Genomic DNA, 21,848 nt, shown 5'->3' with positions numbered 1-21,848 from the left:
CACACATATTCATATACACACTCATGCACAACGATTATAAATACATATATACATATACACTCACCCCCCCTCACATGCCCATACCCCACGTCTATCTCCACTCCAATAAACATACCCCTTCTCACTTTCCTCCCCTCTAATGCCTATACCACTGCTCTCTTTTCCCTTCCAATGCTCATACCCCTTCTCTCTCCCCCCTCTCATGCCCATACCCCTTCTTTCTCCCCCTTCTATCTCCCACCTCCAAAGCCCATACCCCTTCTTTCTCCCCCCTTCTATCTCCCCCTTCAATGTTGATACCCCTTCTCTCTCCCCCTCCTATGTCCATACCTCTTCTCTCTCCCCCCTCCCATGCCCATACCACTGCTCTCTCTCCCTTTACATGCCCATTCTCTCACCTCTTTCATGCCAATTCTCTCTCCCCCTTTCATGCTTCTCTCTCCCTCCTTCCATGCCTCTTCTCTTACCCCCTTTCCATGTCCATGCCCCTTTCCTCCCCCCCCTAACCTTATTGCTAATTCTGGCGTGCAGTAGTGGTGCACTTAAAGGAGGGGCAGGAATATGATATCACATCATTAACCTGCTTACCTCACTGATTGGCTGCTTTTACACTGGAACAATGTGCAAGGAAGCCTGGCAAATCAAGAGCCAGGATCCCGCAAAGGACCCAGCGCTGGCACCAAAGGGTGAGGGCTGGGGAGATCTTTGACCTCCCTACTGGCCCTTTGTAATGCTAAAGCGCTGTTCCTGCCATGTCCAAAATTACTAAGAGCAGCAAAGTCCCACTGGGTGTGTTCTGGGTGTAGTGAATATACCTTGATCACTGTACTAGCATGATGGGTGTAGTGAGTAGTAAGCATGCTGTGATCACTGTTCTAGAGTGCTGGGTGTAGTAAGCATGCTCTGATCTCTGTTCTAGAGTGCTGGGTGTAGTGAGCATGCTATGGTCTCTGTTCTAGAGTGCTGGGTGTAGTGAGCATGCTCTGATCACTGTTCTATAGTGCTGGGTGTAGTGAGCCTGCTCTGATCACTGTTCTAGAGTGCTGGGTGTAGTGAGCATGCTCTGATCACTGTTCTATAGTGCTGGGTGTAGTGAGCCTGCTCTGATCACTGTTCTAGAGTGCTGGGTGTAGTGAGCATGCTCTGATCACTGTTCTAGAGTGCTGGGTGTAGTGAGCATGCTCTGATCACTGTTCTAGAGTGCTGGGTGTAGTGAGTAGTAAGCATGCTCTGATCACTGTTCTAGAGTGCTGGGTGTAGTGAGCCTGCTCTGATAACTGTTCTAGAGTGCTGGGTGTAGTGAGCCTGCTCTGATCTCTGTTCTAGAGTGCTGGGTGTAATGAGCATGCTCTGATCTCTGTTCTAGAGTGCTGGGTGTAATGAGCATGCTCTGATATCTGTTCTAGAGTGCTGGGTGTAGTGAGCATGCTCTGATCTCTATTCTAGAGTGCTGGGTGTAGTGAGTAGTGAGCATGCTCTGATCTCTGTTGTAGAGTGTTGGGTGTAGTAAGCATGCTCTGTTTTATAGTGCTGGATGTAGTGAGCATGCTCTGATCACTGTTGTAGAGTGTTGGGTGTAGTAAGCATGCTCTGTTTTATAGTGCTGTGTGTAGTGAGCATGCTCTGATCACTGTTCTAGAGTGCTGGGTGTAGTGAGCATGCTCTGATCTCTGTTATAGAGTGCTGGGTGTAGTGAGCATGCTATGATCTCTGTTCTAGAGTGCTGGGTCTAGTGAGTAGTGAGCATGCTCTGATCACTGTTCTAGAGTGCTGGGTGTAGTGAGCCTGCTCTGATCTCTGTTCTAGAGTGCTGGGTGTAGTGAGCATGCTCTGATCACTGTTCTAGAGTGCTGGGTGTAGTGAGCATGCTATGATGATCTCTGTTCTAGAGTGCTGGGTGTAGTGAGCATGCTCTGATCACTGTTCTAGAGTGTTGGGTGTAGTGAGTAGTGAGCATGCTCTGATAACTGTTCTAGAGTGCTGGGTGTAGTGAGCCTGCTCTGATTACTTTTCTAGAGTGCTGGGTGTAGTGAGCATGTTCTGATCACTGTTGTAGAGTGTTGGGTGTAGTGAGCATGCTCTGTTTTATAGTGCTGGGTGTAGTGAGCATGCTCTGATCACTGTTCTAGAGTGCTGGGTGTAGTGAGCATGCTCTGATCTCTGTTATAGAGTGCTGGGTGTAGTGAGCATGCTATGATCTCTGTTCTAGAGTGCTGGGTGTAGTGAGTAGTGAGCATGCTCTGATCACTGTTCTAGAGTGTTGGGTGTAGTGAGTAGTGAGCATGCTCTGATAACTGTTCTAGAGTGCTGGGGGTAGTGAGCCTGCTCTGATTACTGTTCTAGAGTGCTGGGTGTAGTGAGTCTGCTCTGATCACTGTTCTAGAGTGCTGGGTGTAGTGAGCATGCTATGATGATCTCTGTTCTAGAGTGCTGGGTGTAGTGAGCATGCTCTGATCTCTGTTCTAGAGTGCTATGTGTATTGAGCATGCTCTGATATCTGTTCTAGAGTGCTGGGTGTAGTGAGCATGCTCTGATCACCGTTCTAGAGTGCTGGGTGTAGTGAGTAGTGAGCATGCTCTGATATCTGTTCTAGAGTGCTGGGTGTAGTGACCATGCTCTGATCACTGTTGTAGAGTGTTGGGTGTAGTGAGCATGCTCTGTTTTATAGTGCTGGGTGTAGTGAGCATGCTCTGATCACTGTTCTAGAGTGCTGGGTGTAGTGAGCATGCTCTGATCACTGTTCTAGAGTGCTGGGTGTAGTGAGCCTGCTCTGATTACTGTTCTAGAGTGCTGGGTGTAGTGAATCTGCTCTGATCACTGTTCTAGAGTACTAGATTGCTGGGTGTAGTGAGCATGCTCTGATCTCCTTTCTAGAGTGCTGGGTGAAGTGAGCATGCTCTGATTACTGTTCTTGAGTGCTGGGTGTAGTGAGCATGCTCTTATCTCTGTTCTAGAGTACTGGGTTTAGTGAGCATGCTCTGATCTCTGTTCTAGAGTGCTGGGTGTAGTGAGCATGCTCTGAACACTGTTCTACAGTGCTGGGTGTAGTGAGCATGCTATAATCACTGTTCTAGAGTGCTGGATGTAGTGAGCATGCTCTGATCATTGTTCTAGAGTGCTGGGAGTAGTGAGCATGCTCTGATCACGGTTCTAGAGTGCTGGGTGTAGTGAGCCTGCTCGGATCTCTGTTCTAGAGTGCTGGGTGTAGTGAGCCTGCTCTAATCACTGTTCTAGAGTGTTGGTTGTAGTGAGCATGCTCTGATTTCGGTTCTAGAGTGCTCAGTATAGCTAGAGCATGCTGGGTGTAGTGAGCATGCTCTGATTTCGGTTCTAGAGTGCTCAGTATAGCTAGAGCATGCTATAATCACTGTTCTAGAGTGCTGGATGTAGTGAGCATGCTCTGATCACTGTTCTAGAGTGCTGGGAGTAGTGAGCATGCTCTGATCACGGTTCTAGAGTGCTGGGTGTAGTGAGCCTGCTCGGATCTCTGTTCTAGAGTGCTGGGTGTAGTGAGCATGCTCTGATCACTGTTCTAGAGTGCTGGGAGTAGTGGGCATGCTCTGATCACGGTTCTAGAGTGCTGGGTGTAGTGAGCCTGCTCGGATCTCTGTTCTAGAGTGCTGGGTGTAGTGAGCATGCTATAATCACTGTTCTAGAGTGCTGGATGTAGTAAGCATGTTCTGATCACTAATCTAGAGTGCTGGGTGTGGTGAGCATGCTCTGATCACTGTTCTAGAGTGCTGGGTGTAGTGAGCATGCTCTGATCACTGTTCTAGAGTGCTGGGTGTAGTGAGCATGCTCTGATCACTGTTCTAGAGTGCTGGGTGTAGTTAGCATGCTCTGATCACTGTTCTAGAGTGCTGGGTGTAGTGAGTATGCTCTGATCACTGTTCTAGAGTGCTGGGTGTAGTGAGTATGCTCTGATCACTGTTCTAGGGTGCTGGGTTTAGTGAGCATGCTCTGATCACTGTTCTAGAGTGATGTGTGGAGTGAGTATGCTCTGATCACTTTTCTAGAGTGCTGGGTGTAGTGAACATGCTCTGATCACTGTTCTAGAGAGCTGGGTGTAGTGAGCATGCTCTGATCACTGTTCTAGATTGTTGGGTGAAGTGAGCATGCTCTGATCTCTTTTCTAGAGTGCTGGGTGTAGTGAGCATGCTCTGATCACTGTTCTAGAGTGTTGGGTGTATTGAGCCTGATCTGATCACTGTTATAGAGTGTTGGGTGTAGTGAGCATTCTCTGATTTCTATTCTAGAGTGCTGGGTGTAGTGAGTATGCTCTGATCACTGTTCTAGAGAGCTGGGTGTAGTGAGCATGCTCTGATCTCTTTTCTAGAGTGCTGGGTGTAGTGAGCCTGCTCTGATCACTGTTCTAGAGTGCTGAGTGTAGTGAGCATGCTCTGATCTCTGTTCTAGAGTGCTGGGTGTAGTGAGCATGCTCTGATCTCTGTTCTAGACTGCTGGGTGTGGTGAGTAGTGAGCATGTTCTGATCTCTGTTATAGAGTGCTGGGTGTAGTTAGCCTGCTCTAATCACTGTTCTGATCACTGTTCTAGAGTGTTGGGTGAAGTTAGCATGCTCTGATCACTGTTCTAGAGTGCTGGGAGTAGTGAGTAGTGAGCATGCTCTAATCTCTGTTCTAGACTGCTGGGTGTAGTGAGTAGTGAGCATGCTCTGATCTCTGTTCTAGAGTGCTGGGTGTGGTTAGACTGCTCTGATCACTGTTCTAAAGTGTTGGGTGAAGTGAGCATGCTCTGAACTCTTTTCTAGAGTGATGGTGTAGTGAGCATGCTCTGATCACTGTTCTAGAGTGCTGGGTGTAGTGAGAATGCTCTGAACTCTATTCTAGAGTGCTGGTTGTAGTGAGCCTGCTCTGATCACTGTTATAGAGTGTTGGGTGTAGTAAGTATGCTCTGATTTCTATTCTAGAGTGCTGGGTGTAGTGAGTCTGCTCTGATCACTGTTCTAGAGTCCTGGGTGTAGTGAGTACGCTCTGATCTCTATTCTAGAGTGCTGGGTGTAGTGAGTATGCTCTGATCACTGTTCTAGAGTGCTGGGTGTAGTGAGTAGTGAGCATGCTCTGATCTCTGTACTAAACTGCTGGGTGTAGTGAGTAGTGAGCATGCTCTGATTTCTATTCTAGAGTGCTGGGTGTAGTTAGCCTGCTCTGATCACTGTTCTAGAGTGCTGGGTAAAGTGAGCATGCTCTGATCTCTTTTCTAGAGTGATGGGTGTAGTGAGCATGCTCTGATCACTGTTCTAGAGTGTTGGGTGTAGTGAGCCTGCTCTGATCACTGTTCTAGAGTGCTGGGTGTAGTGAGCATGCTCTGATCACTGTTCTAGGGTGCTGGGTTTAGTGAGCATGCTCTGATCACTGTTCTAGAGTGCTGTGTGTAGTGAGTAGTGAGTATGCGCTGATCACTGTTCTAGAGTGCTTTGTGTAGTGAGCATGCTCTGATCTCTGTTCTAGAGAGCTGGGTGTAGTGAGCATGCTCTAATCTCTTTTGTAGAGTGCTGGGTGTAATGAGCCTGCTCTAATCTCTTTTCTAGAGTGCTGGGTGTAGTGAGCATGCTCTGATCACTGTTCTAGACTGTTGGGTGAAGTGAGCATGCTCTGATCTCTTTTCTAGAGTGCTGGGTGTAGTGAGCCTGCTCTGATCTTTGTTCTAGAGTGCTGGGTGTAGTGAGCATGCTCTGATCACTGTTCTAGAGTGCTGGGTGTAGTGAGCAGGCTCTGATCAATGTTCTAGATTGTTGGGTGTAGTGAGCATGCTCTGATCTCTTTTCTAGAGTGCTGGGTGTAGTGAGCCTGCTCTGATCACTGTTCTAGAGTGCTGGGTGTAGTGAGCATGCTCTGATCTCTTGTAGAGTGCTGGTGTAGTGAGCCTGCTCTGATCACTGTTCTGATCACTGTTCTAGAGTGTTGGGTGAAGTTAGCATGCTCTGATCAGTGTTCTAGAGTGCTGGGTGTAGTGAGTCTGCTCTGATCACTGTTCTAGAGTGCTGGGTGAAGTGAGCATGCTCTGATCACTGTTCTAGAGAGCTGGGTGTAGTGAGCATGCTCTGATCTCTTGTAGAGTGCTGGTGTAGTGAGCCTGCTCTGATCACTGTTCTGATCACTGTTCTAGAGTGTTGGGTGAAGTTAGCATGCTCTGATCAGTGTTCTAGAGTGCTGGGTGTAGTGAGCATGCTCTGATCACTGTTCTAGACTGTTGGGTGTATTGAGGATGCTCTGATCTCTATTTTAGAGTGCTGGGTGTAGTGAGTCTGCTCTGATCACTGTTCTAGAGTGCTGGGTGTAGTGAGCATGCTCTGATCTCTATTCTAGAGTGCTGGGTGTAGTGAGCATGCTCTGATCTTTTTTCTAGAGTGCTGGGTGTAGTGAGCCTGCTCCGGTCACTGTTCTAGAGTGCTGGGTGTAGTGAGCATGCTCTGATCACTGTTCTAGAGTGCTGGGAGTAGTGAGTAGTGAGCATGCTCTAATCTCTGTTCTAGACTTCTGGGTGTAGTGAATAGTGAGCATGCTCTGATCTCTGTTCTAGAGTGCTGGGTGTAGTTAGCCTGCTCCGATCACTGTTCCAGAGTGCTGGGTGTAGTGAACATGCTCTGAACACTGTTCTAGAGTGCTGGGAGTAGTGAGTAGTGAGCATGCTCTAATCTCTGTTCTAGACTGCTGGGTGTAGTGAGTAGTGAGCATGCTCTGATCTCTGTTCTAGAGTGCTGGGTGTAGTTAGACTGCTCTGATCACTGTTCTAAAGTGTTGGGTGAAGTGAGCATGCTCTGAACTCTTTTCTAGAGTGATGGTGTAGTGAGCATGCTCTGATCACTGTTCTAGAGTGCTGGGTGTAGTGAGCCTGCTCTGATCACTGTTCTAGATTGTTGGTTGAAGTGAGCATGCTCTGATCTCTTTTCTAGAGTGCTGGGTGTAGTGAGCATGCTCTGATCTTTTTTCTAGAGTGCTGGGTGTAGTGAGCCTGCTACGATCACTGTTCTAGAGTGCTGGGTGTAGTGAGCATGCTCTGATCACTGTTCTAGAGTGCTGGGAGTAGTGAGTAGTGAGCATGCTCTAATCTCTGTTCTAGACTTCTGGGTATAGTGAGTAGTGAGCATGCTCTGATCTCTGTTCTAGAGTGCTGGGTGTAGTTAGCCTGCTCCGATCACTGTTCCAGAGTGCTGGGTGTAGTGAACATGCTCTGATCACTGTTCTAGACTGCTGGGTGTAGTGAGTAGTGAGCATGCTCTGATCTCTGTTCTAGAGTGTTGGGTGTAGTTAGCCTGCTCTGATCACTGTTCTAAAGTGTTGGGTGAAGTGAGCATGCTCTGAACTCTTTTCTAGAGTGATGGGTGTAGTGAGCATGCTCTGATCACTGTTCTAGAGTGCTGGGTGTAGTGAGCCTGCTCTGATCACTGTTCTAGATTGTTGGTTGAAGTGAGCATGCTCTGATCTCTTTTCTAGAGTGCTGGGTTAGTGAGCATGTTCTGATCACTGTTCTAGAGTGTTGGGTGTAGTGAGCATGCTCTGATCACTGTTCTGGAGAGCTGGGTGTAGTGAGCATGCTCTGATCTCTTGTAGAGTGCTGGGTGTAGTGAGCCTGCTCTGATCACTGTTCTAGAGTGCTGGATGTAGTGAGCATGCTCTGAACTCTATTCTAGAGTGCTAGGTGTAGTGAGTCTGCTCTGATCACTGTTATAGAGTGCTAGGTGTAGTGAGTCTGCTCTGATCACTGTTATAGAGTGTTGGGTGTAGTGAGCATGCTCTGATCTCTATTCTAGAGTACTGGGTGTAGTGAGTCTGCTCTGATAACAGTTCTAGAGTGCTGGGTGTAATGAGCATGCTCTGATCTCTATTCTAGAGTGCTGGGTGTAGTGAATATGCTCTGATCACTGTTCTAGAGAGCTGGGTGTAGTGAGCATGCTCTGATCACTGTTCTAGAGTGCTGGGTGTACTGAGTATGCTCTGATCACTGTTCTAGAGTGCTGGGTGTAGTGAGTAGTGAGCATGCTCTGATCTCTGTTCTAGAGTGCTGGGTGAAGTGAGCCTGCTCTGATCACTGTTCTAGAGTGTTAAGTGAAGTGAGCATGCTCTAATCACTGTTCTAGAGTGCTGGGTGTAGTGAGTAGTGAGCCTGCTCTGATCACTGTTCTAGAGTGTTAAGTGAAGTGAGCATGCTCTGATCACTGTTCTAGAGTGCTGGGTGTAGTGAGCCTTCTATGATCACTGTTCTAGAGTGCTGGGTGTAGTGAGCATGCTCTGATCACTGTTCTAGAGTGTTAAGTGAAGTGAGCATGCTCTAATCACTGTTCTAGAGTGTTGGGTGTAGTGAGCATGCTCTGATCACTGTTCTAGAGAGCTGGGTGTAGTGAGCATGCTCTGATCTCTTCTAGAGTGCTGGATGTGGTGAGCCTGCTCTGATCACTGTTCTAGAGTGCTGGGTGTAGTAAGCCTGCTCTGATCACTCTTCTAGAGTGCTGGGTGTAGTGAGCATGCTCTGACCACTGTTCTATATTGCTGGGTGTAGTGAGCATGCTCTGATCACTGTTCTAGATTGTTGGGTGAAGTGAGCATGCTCTGATCTCTTTTCTAGAGTGCTGGGTGTAGTGAGCCTGCTCTGATCACTCTTCTAGAGTGCTGGGTGTACTGAGCATGATCTGATCACTCTTCTAGTGTGCTGGGTGTAGTGAGCATGCTCTGATCACTGTTCTAGATTGCTGGGTGTAGTGAGCATGCTCTGACCACTGTTCTATATTGCTGGGTGTAGTGAGCATGCTCTGATCACTGTTCTAGATTGTTGGGTGTAGTGAGCATGCTCTGATCTCTTTCCTAGAGTTCTGGGTGTAGTGAGCCTGCTCTGATCACTGTTCTAGAGTGCTGGGTGTAGTGAGCATGCTCTGATCACTGTTCTAGAATGCTGGGTGTAGTAAGTAGTGAGCATGCTCTGATCTCTGTTCTAGACTGCTGGGTGTAGTGAGTAGTGAGCATAATCTGATCTCTGTACTAGAGTGATGGGTGTAGTGAGCATGCTCTGATCCCTGTTCTAGAGTGTTGGGTGAAGTGAGCATGCTCTGATCTCTTTTCTAGAGTGATGGGTGTAGTGAGCATGCTCTGATCACTGTTCTAGAGTGTTGGGTGTAGTGAGCATGCTCTGATCACTGTCCTAGAGAGCTGGGTGTAGTGAGCATGCTCTGATCTCTTCTAGAGTGCTGGGTGTAATGAGCCTGCTCTGATCACTGTTCTAGAATGCTGGGTGTAGTGAGCCTTCTATGATCACTGTTCTAGAGTGCTGGGTGTAGTGAGCATCCCCTGATCACTGTTCTAGATTGCTGGGTGTAGTGAGCATGCTCTGATCACTGTTCTAGATTGCTGGGTGTAGTGAGCATGCTCTGATCACTGTTCTAGATTGCTGGGTGTAGTGAGCATGCTCTGACCACTGTTCTAGATTGCTGGGTGTAGTGAGCATGCTCTGATCACTGTTCTAGATTGTTATGTGTAGTGAGCCTGCTCTGATCACTGTTCTAGAGTGTTGGGTGTAGTGAGCATGCTCTGATCACTGTTCTAGAGTGCTGGGTGTAGTGAGCATGTTTGGATCACTGTTCTAGAGTTCTGGGTGTAGTGAGCATGCTCTGATCACTGTTCTAGAGTGCTGGGTGTAGTGAGTCTGCTCTGATCACTGTTCAAGAGAGCTGGGTGTAGTGAGCATGCTCAGATCACTGTTCTAGAGTGCTGGGTGTAGTGAGCATGCTCTGATCACTGTTCTAGAGTGCTGGGTGTAGTGAGTCTGCTCTAATCACTGTTCAAGAGAGCTAAGTGTAGTGAGAATGCTCTGATCACTGTCCTAGATTGCTGGGTGTAGTGAGCATGCTCTGATCACTGCCCTAGATTGCTGGGTGTAGTGAGCATGCTCTGATCACTGTTCTAGATTGCTGGGTGTAGTGAGCATGCTCTGATCACTGTTCTAGAGTGCTGGGTGTAGTGAGCCTTCTATGATCACTGTTCTAGATTGCTGGGTGTAGTGAGCATGCTCTGATCACTGTTCTAGATTGCTGGGTGTAGTGCGCATGCTCTGATCTCTTTTCTAGAGTGCTGGGTGTAGTGAGCCTGCTCTGATCACTGTTCTAGAGTGCTTGGTGTAGTGAGCATGCTCTGATCACTGTTCTAGAGTGCTGGGTGTAGTGAGCATGCTCTAATCACTGTTCTAGAGTGCTGGGTGTAGTGAGTCTGCTCTGATCACTGTTCTAGAGAGCTGGGTGTAGTGAGCATGCTTGGATCACTGTTCTAGAGTGCTGGGTGTAGTTAGCATGCTCTGATCACTGTTCTAGAGTGCTGGGTGTAGTGAGTCTGCTCTGATCACTGTTCTAGAGAGCTGGGTGTAGTGAGCATGCTCTGATCACTGTTCTAGATTGTTGGGTGTAGTGAGCCTGCTCTGATCTTTGTTCTAGAGTGCTGGGTGTAGTGAGCATGCTCTGATCACTGTTCTAGAGTGCTGGGTGTAGTGAGCAGGCTCTGATCAATGTTCTAGATTGTTGGGTGTAGTGAGCATGCTCTGATCTCTTTTCTAGAGTGCTGGGTGTAGTGAGCCTGCTCTGATCACTGTTCTAGAGTGCTGGGTGTAGTGAGCATGCTCTGATCACTGTTCTAGAGTGCTGGGTGTAGTGAGCATGCTCTGATCACTGTTCTAGAGTGTTGGGTGTAGTGAGCATGCTCTGATCGCTGTTCTAGAGAGTTGGGTGTAGTGAGTAGTGAGCATGCTCTGATCTCTTTTCTAGAGTGCTGGGTGTAGTGAGCATGCTCTGATCTCTTTTCTAGAGTGCTGGGTGTAGTGAGCCTGCTCTGATCATTGTTCTAGAGTGCTGGTGAAGTGAGCCTGCTCTGATCATTGTTCTAGAGTGCTGGGTGTAGTGACCATGCTCTGATCTCTGTTCTAGAGTGCTGAGTGTAGTGAGCATGCTCTGATCACTGTTCTAGAGTGTTGCATTTAGTGTGCCTGCTCTGATCACTGTTCTAGAGTGCTAGGTGTAGTGAACATGCTCTGATTACTGTTCTAGAGTGCTGGGTGTAGTGAGTCTGCTCTGATCACTGTTCTAGAGTGCTGGGTGTAGTGAGCCTACTCTGATCACTGTTCTAGAGTGCTGAGTGTAGTGAGCCTGCTCTGATCACTGTTCTAGAGTGCTGGGTGTAGTGAGCATGCTCTGATCTCTGTTCTAGAGTGCTGGGTGTAGTGTGCCTGCTCTGATCACTGTTCTAGAGTGCTGGGTGTAGTGTGCCTGCTCTGATCACTGTTCTAGAGTGCTGGGTGTAGTGTGCCTGCTCTGATTACTGTTCTAGAGTGCTGGGTGTAGTGAGCATGTTCTGATCACTGTTCTATAGTGCTGAGTGTAGTGAACCTGCTCTGATCATTGTTCTAGAGTGCTGGGTGTAGTGAGCATGCTCTGATCACTGTTCTAGAGTGCTGGGTGTAGTGAGCATGCTCTGATCACTGTTCTAGAGTGCTGGGTGTAGTGAGCATGCTCTGATCACTGTTCTAGAGTGTTGGGTGTAGTGAGCCTGCTCTGATCACTGTTCTAGAGTGCTGGGTGTAGTGAGCATGCTCTGATCACTGTTCTAGTGTGCTGGGTGTGGTGAGCATGCTCTGATCACTGTTCTAGAGTGCTGGGTGTAGTGAGCATGCTCTGATCACTGTTCTAGAGTGCTGGGTGTAGTGAGCATGCTCTGATCACTGTTCTAGATTGCTGGGTGTAGTGAGCATGCTCTGATCACTGTTCTAGAGTGTTGGTTGTAGTGAGCATGTTCTGATCACTGTTCTAGAGAGTTGGGTGTAGTGAGTAGTGAGCATGCTCTGATAACTGTTCTAGAGTGCTGGGTGTAGTGAGCCTGCTCTGATCATTGTTCTAGAGTGCTGGTGTAGTGAGCCTGCTCTGATCATTGTTCTAGAGTGCTGGGTGTAGTGACCATGCTCTGATCTCTGTTCTAGAGTGCTGAGTGTAGTGAGCATGCTCTGATCACTGTTCTAGAGTGTTGCATTTAGTGTGCCTGCTCTGATCACTGTTCTAGAGTGCTAGGTGTAGTGAACATGCTCTGATTACTGTTCTAGAGTGCTGGGTGTAGTGAGCCTGCTCTGATCACTGTTCTAGAGTGCTGGGTGTAGTGAGCCTACTCTGATCACTGTTCTAGAGTGCTGAGTGTAGTGAGCCTGCTCTGATCACTGTTCTAGAGTGCTGGGTGTAGTGAGCATGCTCTGATCTCTGTTCTAGAGTGCTAGGTGTAGTGTGCCTGCTCTGATCACTGTTCCTGCTCTGATCACTGTTCTAGAGTGCTGGGTGTAGTGTGCCTGCTCTGATCACTGTTCTAGAGTGCTGGGTGTAGTGAGCATGCTCTGATCACTGTTCTAGAGTGTTGGTTGTAGTGAGCATGTTCTGATCACTGTTCTAGAGAGTTGGGTGTAGTGAGTAGTGAGCATGCTCTGATAACTGTTCTAGAGTGCTGGGTGTAGTGAGCCTGCTCTGATCATTGTTCTAGAGTGCTGGTGTAGTGAGCCTGCTCTGATCATTGTTCTAGAGTGCTGGGTGTAGTGACCATGCTCTGATCTCTGTTCTAGAGTGCTGAGTGTAGTGAGCATGCTCTGATCACTGTTCTAGAGTGTTGCATTTAGTGTGCCTGCTCTGATCACTGTTCTAGAGTGCTAGGTGTAGTGAACATGCTCTGATTACTGTTCTAGAGTGCTGGGTGTAGTGAGCCTGCTCTGATCACTGTTCTAGAGTGCTGGGTGTAGTGAGCCTACTCTGATCACTGTTCTAGAGTGCTGAGTGTAGTGAGCCTGCTCTGATCACTGTTCTAGAGTGCTGGGTGTAGTGAGCATGCTCTGATCTCTGTTCTAGAGTGCTAGGTGTAGTGTGCCTGCTCTGATCACTGTTCCTGCTCTGATCACTGTTCTAGAGTGCTGGGTGTAGTGTGCCTGCTCTGATCACTGTTCTAGAGTGCTGGGTGTAGTGAGCATGCTCTGATCACTGTTCTAGAGTTCTGAGTGTAGTGAGCCTGCTCTGATCATTGTTCTAGAGTGCTGGGTGTAGTGAGCATGCTCTGATCACTGTTCTAGAGTGCTGGGTGTAGTGAGCATGCTCTGATCACTGTTCTAGAGTGTTGGGTGTAGTGAGCCTGCTCTGATCACTGTTCTAGAGTGCTGGGTGTAGTGAGCATGCTCTGATCACTGTTCTAGTGTGCTGGGTGTAGTAAGCATGCTCTGATCACTGTTCTAGAGTGCTGGGTGTAGTGAGCATGCTCTGATCATTGTTCTAGAGTGCTGGGTGTAGTGAGCATGCTCTGATCACTGTTCTAGAGTGCTGGGTCAGGTGTAGTGAGCATGCTCTGATCACTGTTCTAGAGTGCTGGGTGTAGTGAGCCTGCTCTAATCACTGTTCTAGAGTGCTGGGTAAAGTGAGCATGCTCTGATCACTGTTCTAGAGTGCTGGATGTAGTGAGCATGCTCTGGGTGCTGGGTGTAGTGAGCATGCTCTGATCACTGTTCTAGAGTGCTGGGTGTAGTGAGCATGCACACAGCACATATACACAAATACAAGCATGTACACACACACAAAACATACACACAGGCTAATGTACACACTGACGCACATGTACATACACACAAATACCTGCATATGCTCACACACATAAACTCACGTGAAGTTGACAGGATTTGTAATAATTGGAAGAACCTCTATATTTAAAGTCCCATTACAGCTGGTTCCTGCTGCATCTTTCACCAAAATCTGAATCTGGTAAGTCTGGGAAACAGAAACAAAATATTAATAAGCGTTATCTTAGCCTAGGTCAAACCACTCATAGGGCTTCATTCTAACCAATGAGAATTCCCTTGTAAGGTGTACTAGGAAGGTTATTGTGAGATTTTCAAATTCCAACCTATTACATCCATCACCCACAATATAACACATTTCTCAAAGGTGTCCACGCTCCTTATACTTGGGGACAGTTTTTTGTCCCTGTTATTACATTTCATTATAATTATGTTTTCAGCTGTTTCTACATATTTTTTTGTCTGTTTTCAAATTTACTGCCTTTGAACTGTTAAAGGCATTTGAAAGCCACAAAATTACTTTCGTGATTCAGACAGTGCGTATTCTTTGTTGAAGAGATACTTAGGTAGGCATCTGGAGCACTTCATGGCAGGCAATACTGATGTTATCACATTATTTTATAAAACTGCTGCTTTGTGCACGCTCCTGAGCTTTTTTTCAACAAAAGATACCAAGAGAATGAAGAAAAAATGGTAAAAGAAGTAAATTAGAAAGTTGCTTGAAATTGTGTCTGAATTGTGTTTCATATCCCTTTAAATATATTTTTTTGCCTGTTTTAAGTTATTTTCAGACTGCTTAAGGTACTTTCTGTCAGTGTTAAAGCTTGTGCACATTCCCCGTTCACATAATAATAAATTAGATAGTTTTCTGGTTTTAAGGACCTTAGAAGGGCATAATCAACAAATGCAAAATAAAGAAACAATGCAAAAGCATTCTGTCTGAATTTCAAATGTGCAGTAGATTTTCAAAGTTAGTTCCATTTTCCATTTCACTTTATCATGTGACAGCCATCAGCCAATCACAAAATACATATATGTATATACCATGAATTGTTAGATATACTCCATAAGTGCTGAGAATGTACACATTTTAATTATGGATGTGAATTGGGAACTTTTTAAAATCGTGTGCTCTTTCTGAATCCTGAATGCTTAATTTTGCCATTAGTGCTCCTTTAATAGAAACTTAAAGGGACATAGTAGTGGGAACATTACATACTTTAATTGCTCATCCTTAAACTCTACATGTTTACCTCACGCAAAGCAGTTAAACACACATATAAAGTCCTGGTCCAGAGACGCAGTAAAATGCTGGTCCCAAGCAAGAAAACAGCCATTTTGCTAACTGGCAGTGGCAGCCATAAACCCCCTCCAGTCCCTGTCTGTGTTTAGTAGTAATTGCAGCTCCCAAGTGGGAATTTATCTATGTATTTAACCCATTTCCATTGGATTAAACACATTGGGCTAGATTACAAGTGGCACAATATCATTAGTGCGGGCGATATATTGCAATATTCCGCCCCCATTAACTTGCGAGTGTATTACAAGTTGAAAGTAAACACGCACTGCCAAGCACTATCTAAATTTGCACTCACTGGGTTACTAAAATTGTGTATGGGTCTATATATATATATATATATATATATATATATATATATATATATGTGTGTGTGTGTGTGTGTATACATGTGTATTTATGTGTTTATATATATATATATATATATATATATCCTATTATATAAAAGGCCAAGTGTGTTTGTCCAAAGCTGTCATGCGCAGTAGAGACAGCATGAGGACAAACACACCTGGCCTTTGAGTCCTACTCCCAGCTGATCCATCATCTGCGGCAGAGAGTGGGAGAGAGAGAGCACAAAAGAGAGGGGGTAGAGAGAGAGAGCGCAAAAGAGGGGGGAGAGAGAGGGGAGAGAGAGAGAGGAGGGGGGGAGAGAGATAGGAGGAGGGGGGAGAGAGAGAGGGGGGGAGAGAGAGAGGAGGGGGGAGAGAGAGAGAGGAGGGGGAGAGAGAGAGAGAGGAGGGGGGGAGAGAGAGGAGGGGGGAGAGAGAGAGAGAGAGAGAGAGAGAGAGAGAGAGAGAGAGAGAGAGAGAGAGAGGAGGGGGGAGAGAGAGGAGGGGGGGAGAGAGAGAGGGGGGAGAGAGGGGGGAGAGAGAGAGAGAGAGGAGGGGAGAGAGAGAGAGAGAGAGAGAGAGAGAGAGAGGAGGGGGGAGAGAGAGAGAGGAGGGGAGGGAGAGAGAGGGAGAGAGAGGGGGAGGGAGAGAGAGAGGGGGGAGAGAGAGCTCAAAAGAGAGGGGGAGAGAGAGCGCAAAAGAGAGGGGGGAGAGAGAGAGCTCAAAAGAGAGGGGGAGAGAGACCACAAAAGATATGGGGGAGAGAGTGCGAAGAGAGGGGGGAGAGAGCGCAAAATAGAGGGGGAGAGAGAGAGCGCAAAAGAGAGGGGGAGAGAGAGAGCGCAAAAGAGAGGGGGAGAGAGAGAGCAAAAGAGGGGGAGAGAGAGAGAGAGAGCACAAAAGAGAGGGGGGAGAGAGAGAGAGAGAGAGGAGAGGAGAGGGGGGAGAGAGAGAGGGGGGAGATAGCTCAAAAGAGATGGGGGAGAGAGAGCGCAAAAGAGATAGGGGAGAGAGAGTGCAAAAGAGATGGGGGAGAGAGAGCGCAAAAGAGATGCGGGAGAGAGAGTGCAAAAGAGAGGGGGAGAGAGAGAGAGCAAAAGAGAGGGGGAGAGAAAGCGCAAAAGAGAGGGGGAGAGAGCGCAAAAGAGAGGGGGGAGAGAGAGAGCGTAAAAGAGAGGGGGGAGAGAGAGCTCAAAAGAGGGGGGGAGAGAGAGAGCTCAAAAGAGAGGGGGGAGAGAGAGAGCTCAAAAGATAGGGGGAGAGAGAGAGCTCAAAAGAGAGGGGGGAGAGAGATAGCTCAAAAGAGAGGGGGGAGAGAGTTCAAAAGAGAGGGGGGAGAGAGTTCAAAAGAGAGGGGGGGAGAGAGAGAGCTCAAAAGAGAGGGGGGAGAGAGAGAGAGCACAAAAGAGAGGGGGAGAGAGAGAGCAAAAGAGAGGGGGAGAGAGAGAGCAAAAGAGAGGGGGAGAGAGAGAGCAAAAGAGAGGGGGGGAGAGAGAGCAAAAGAGAGGGGGAGGGAGAGAGCGCAAGGGGTCGGACCGCTGTACTGCAAAAAATGGCCCGTGTGAACGGCTTTAGGACTAGTATATATATAAAACACACAGAGGAAGTCTAGCACTCTCTTGCAAGCACTCAGCTAAGATTGAAAGCAAAATGGAAGAGTTATTTACCACATCTGGCCAAATGGGTCAAGTTCAGAAACTCGTCGAAGGTCTCTCCCCATCCTGGGTCCATAATACAGCCAAACTATGCAAACTCTCAAACACACTGGGAACATCCCAAGGGTGCACGGGCTTATGTAATCTACCATGACACATACAAAACACGGAAGTGGACTGCACTCTCAGACTGGACCAGGTACACATCCTATGACCCTGAAAAATGCACAGTCCTGGGTGCTCAATAGCACTCTCAGGTATCTGTAAAGTCCCCAGAGTCCCAGGCAGTTAACCCCAGACAAGTCTGGGTGCAAGGCCCAGAGGGAAAATTACAAAACAAATTAACACAACACACAGAGGAAGTTTGGCACTCACTTGCAAAGCTAAAATAGAAGAGTTAGTTACCCCATCTGGCCAAATGGGTCAAGCCCAGAAACCACATCAAGGTCTCTCCCCATCCTGGATCCCTAATACAGCCAGTCAAAAAGAGAAAGGATACTCCAGGTTCAAGGAAGGCGCCCTGCCGATCCTATGGCATCCACCCCAAGTGAACCTTGGAGAATGAGGTTTACAAGGCGGGCTTTGCTCCACTTGAACCCCCCAAGCGGAGGCAAAAAAGATAGTGAAGATGAGGGAATTACAATGCATTGTATATATGTTTGATGCAGTGACTGAGTAGATTTATTATGTTACTTTCGGGCTTTACCCAGAGCTGCTTGGGTAATCCTAGAATTACCTGGGTAATGCTAGGATTACCCAATTTTGGACTTTATCCACAACATATACAACTTAAAAACAAAAAATGTTATTGTATAGCACAACTATATCAACAAATTAATCAAAACACATACATCAAAATTATATATATATATATATATATATATATATATATATATATATATATATATGTAGAAACAATATAATCATACGACAATTATATCCATGTGTAAGCCAGCATTATTTCTTTAATTCTCATGGGGACAAAATTATTACTCAAACCAAATTTTCACCTAAATAAAGTCCAATCAAAGTCCTTATTAAGGCCTTTAGGAGCCATTGTTTCTAATTTATTGATCCAATACATTTATTTTACTTTTAAAAGATGCTGTCTATCTCCTCCTCTTCTGGGACAATGGACTTTTTCAATAATTTGAAAGCATAGCTGGCTAATATTATGGCTAATATTATGCCCAGCTTCCAAGAAATCGTAGGAGACAGGAGCATCTTTGTTCTTGCATCTTATGTTGAATTAGTGTTCTGTGATACATTATCTTGTTTCTCCTATATAATTAAAACCACATGGACACTTAATGACATATATATATATATATATATATATATAATGTAAATGGATCTACAGGTTAAATGTTGTTTGATTTTATAACTTGTGCCTTTTGTAGAATGGTAACAATATTTCCCTTTAAATATTGAATTACAGTTACTACAGCTTAGGCAAGAATAACAACCAGTTTTAGAAGAACCAAATGTTTTTTGTAAATAAACTTTGTTGCTGCCTTTATCTGCCCTTACAAAACACAGGAGTGGACAACACTCTCACACTGGACCGGATACACATCCTATGACCATGCAAAATGCACAGCCCTGGGTGCTCAATAGCGCTCTCAGGTAGCTGTACAGTCCCCAGGAGCCCCAGACATGTATTTTTCTATTCCAATGTCCTTTTAAAATAAAATGAAAACCACAGTTTTAAACTATATAATTGTACACAAATTGAAAATGATCTTCCACATTTCCATTTATAATTGCAATTAAGTGTTTGAAAGGTTTAAAAATGTTAATTATAAAATCAAAATGGTAATAAATGTTTTAATTAATATTAATATAAAGTGGGAAAAACTTGCATACACATACATTAAATCAACATTTTTTATAAAAATAGTATTGAGGTTATTCCCTTTTTTCCTCTAGTCCTGGATTCGCATCGTTCTTATCATTAGAGGGAGGTGCATGAAATGTATTTAGGCACAGATTACAAGTGGAGCAATGTTTAGCGTGGCCAACATCTCTTTAGCTTGCCCTATACTTTCAATGACTAGCGCTAAACATTGCTCATATTATAAGTTATGAGTTGCACACTTTAGTAAAGAGGTTAGCGCAACTGGAGACCGAAAATAAAGTGTTTGGGCTAGATTTTATTCTAGTGTTAAAACACTTTTAAAATATATTAAAATAAAGTATTACACTAATGTATATACATATTAAAAGTAAACAAAATGTATTATTAAAATAATTGTATAAACAATCTTTCAAAGTGATATGGTATATGACGAGGTGTTGGTGCTGGGAAGGGCTCAAAAGTATGTGTGTATATATATATATATGTGTGTGTGTGTGTGTATTTGTATGTGTTGATGTATGTATATGTGTATAGATATACACATACATACTCATGCATACACATATATACAGTCCAACACCTTGTCATATACCATGTCCCTTAGGGGAAAAAAATCCTAACACCTGAGATCTTATATCGTTAAACCTTTATAACTTTTTAGACAATTATTTTTAGCAACTTTTATTAGATGGTGTAATTACTTTGTAATGTATTTTTTTATGTGTTTTGTGCAACTTTTTATTCAACTTCATTTGCGCTCAAGGAATCGTGTTTACTATCAACTTGTAATATGAGCGATACTGCAGTTGCACACAAACAGGCCAAATAAACCCAATATCACTCTTGTGCAACTGTTTGCGTGCCACTCATATTCTGTCCCTAAATCAGCATTTCAGGAGCTGATTCCAAACCTTTAGAAAAACATATATATACATATATATGTGTGTGTGTGTGTGTGTGTGTGTGTGTGTATATATACATATGTATTTATGTGTTTATATGTGTATAGATGTATTTACAGATGTATATACACATATAAACAAATAAATACATATGTATACATATACAGACAGACATATATATAAGTGCTTTGGAGCCCTTTGCAGTCAAGTAGAGGAAAACATGTAAAAGCATATTTATACAATATTTAATAAAGTTTATTTTTTAACTATGTATATACTATAAATATTTCACATTCCAATATTTTGCACATTTCAGAATATGTACTATGTATTTATAAATAGGTATTCATATATCCCTTCTAGATTGTAAGTTCCAACGGGAATAGGGCCCTCAATTCCTCCTGTATGTGTTTGTAAATGTTGTCCTGTGTCTTACAAATTTTATATTATTGTTTTATTTAAATAAACTGTATCCATGTACAGCGCTGCGGAATATTATGGCGCTATATTAAGTATAATAATAATAATAATAATAATATAGCTATATATAATCTTATATACAGTATATATATATATATATATATATATATATATAAAAATATATATATATATATATATATATATATATATATATAATATATATATATATATATATATATATATATATATATAGTAATAGATATGTATTGTACCAAAATACCATCAAATATATGTAGAAATATGTATGTATTTATGAATAAATGGAACTTATTCTGCTATGTGAAGAACATTGGAATGTGAAATATTTATTTTTTTATGTAAAGTTAGCACACAAATAGGGTGTTAGTTTTTTTTATAGTTTTTTTTTTTTTGCTTCTTTGACTTCTATGGGGGAATAGGTTAACACACGCAGAATTTTAAGTTCTGCTTTTTGCATGCATCAGGTTTTTTATTTTCAACTTTTATTACGAGCACTACCCGACACGTGCAAATAGCTTACTTCTACCACAGTTAGCGAGCGAGCTGAAACGATAAATATCACTCCACTTGTAATATAGCCCTTAATAAGTAATGAAAAAGTGAATGATCTATAATTTAAAACAACATGTCAAAATGTGTAATACTGTATATTTTATACTTACTGCAGCCGCATTGGTGAAGCCTGCAGCTGGTGCCAAAACAGATCCGGTAGTACTGACCGAAAAAGGGGAAGGGATTGGTTGTATAATTGAATACTGTAGATGAAAAAACAATAGATTACACACACACACAGGTCAAATCTCTCTCTCTCTCCCTCTGTCTCAGTCTTGCTCTCTATTTCTCTCTCTCTTTTTTCTCTCTTTCTTTCTCTTTCTCTCCTCTCTCTCTATTTCTCTTCCTCTCTTCTCTCTCTTTCTCTCTTCTCTCTCTTTCTCTCTCTCTCTCTTCTTTTTCTCTCTCTTATCTTTCTCTCTCGTTCTCTCTCCTCCTCTCTCTTTCTCCTCCTCTCTCTTTCTCTCTTTTTCTTTCTCTCTCTTTCTCTCTTAGTTTTCCTCTTTCTCTCTCTTCTTCTTTCTCTCATTCTCTCTCTCACTTTTTTTCGCTATCTCTCTCTCTCTTACACTCACTCTCTCTCTCTTTCACTCTCTTTTTCTCTATCTCTCCCTTTTTCTCTCTCTATCTCTCCCTTTTTCTCTCTTTCTCTCTCTATCTCTTTCTCTCTCCCTCTCAATTACTCCCACTCTTTCTCCCACTCTCAGCCTGATTCTGTAAAGGTCTCTGGACTGGTGAGATGCTATAGGAATGTACAGCATAAATAGTAATTTAAGTACACTGGATACACTCAAAAAACCTAGAAATGTGTGTTATAAGTACAAAATACAAAACGTTATTGTTGAATTTTGTAAAATGGGCTGAACATGGCCGTATGTAAAATTGTCTCTCTAATTCTGGCGTAATTCTGTAAATATTTTCACCTTACAGATCTGCAGCGATGTCCTGCAGACATGATTTGCAATAGCCAATCATGTCCGCTCGACATTTGATAAATCGAGCCTTTAACCTGTATCTTGTTTTATATTACTTTATTATTATTACTACCAGGGCCTCGACTAGAAATTCGGGGGCCCCTTACTTAACCATTGATCAGCCCTCCCCTCCCCCGTTTGACATGTGCAATTTTTGACAAAGTGACTAAAACGTATATACACTTTAATCTTAAATACACTTTAATCTTAAAGAGACACTGAACCCAAATTTTTTCT

At 44.3% G+C, this 21,848-nt stretch overlaps 1 protein-coding gene across 1 annotated transcript in view; it reads right to left on the bottom strand.

Moving 5' to 3' along the window:
• The window catches only part of CDHR4 (cadherin related family member 4), a 150,328-nt gene that overhangs the window by 61,202 nt on the left and 67,278 nt on the right, over positions 1-21,848 (bottom strand). Inside the window, exons 6-7 of the mRNA XM_053721164.1 lie at positions 20,748-20,840; positions 13,672-13,775 (exon numbers count right to left, since the gene is read on the bottom strand). Of these exons, the coding sequence (XP_053577139.1) occupies positions 13,672-13,775; positions 20,748-20,840 (197 nt within the window). The remainder of the gene's footprint in view (positions 1-13,671; positions 13,776-20,747; positions 20,841-21,848) is intronic.

The sequence above is a fragment of the Bombina bombina genome, chromosome 7 (assembly GCF_027579735.1).
Source record: "Bombina bombina isolate aBomBom1 chromosome 7, aBomBom1.pri, whole genome shotgun sequence".
NCBI classification, from domain to species: domain Eukaryota; kingdom Metazoa; phylum Chordata; class Amphibia; order Anura; family Bombinatoridae; genus Bombina; species Bombina bombina.
This window is presented reverse-complemented; position numbering and strand designations above follow the sequence as displayed.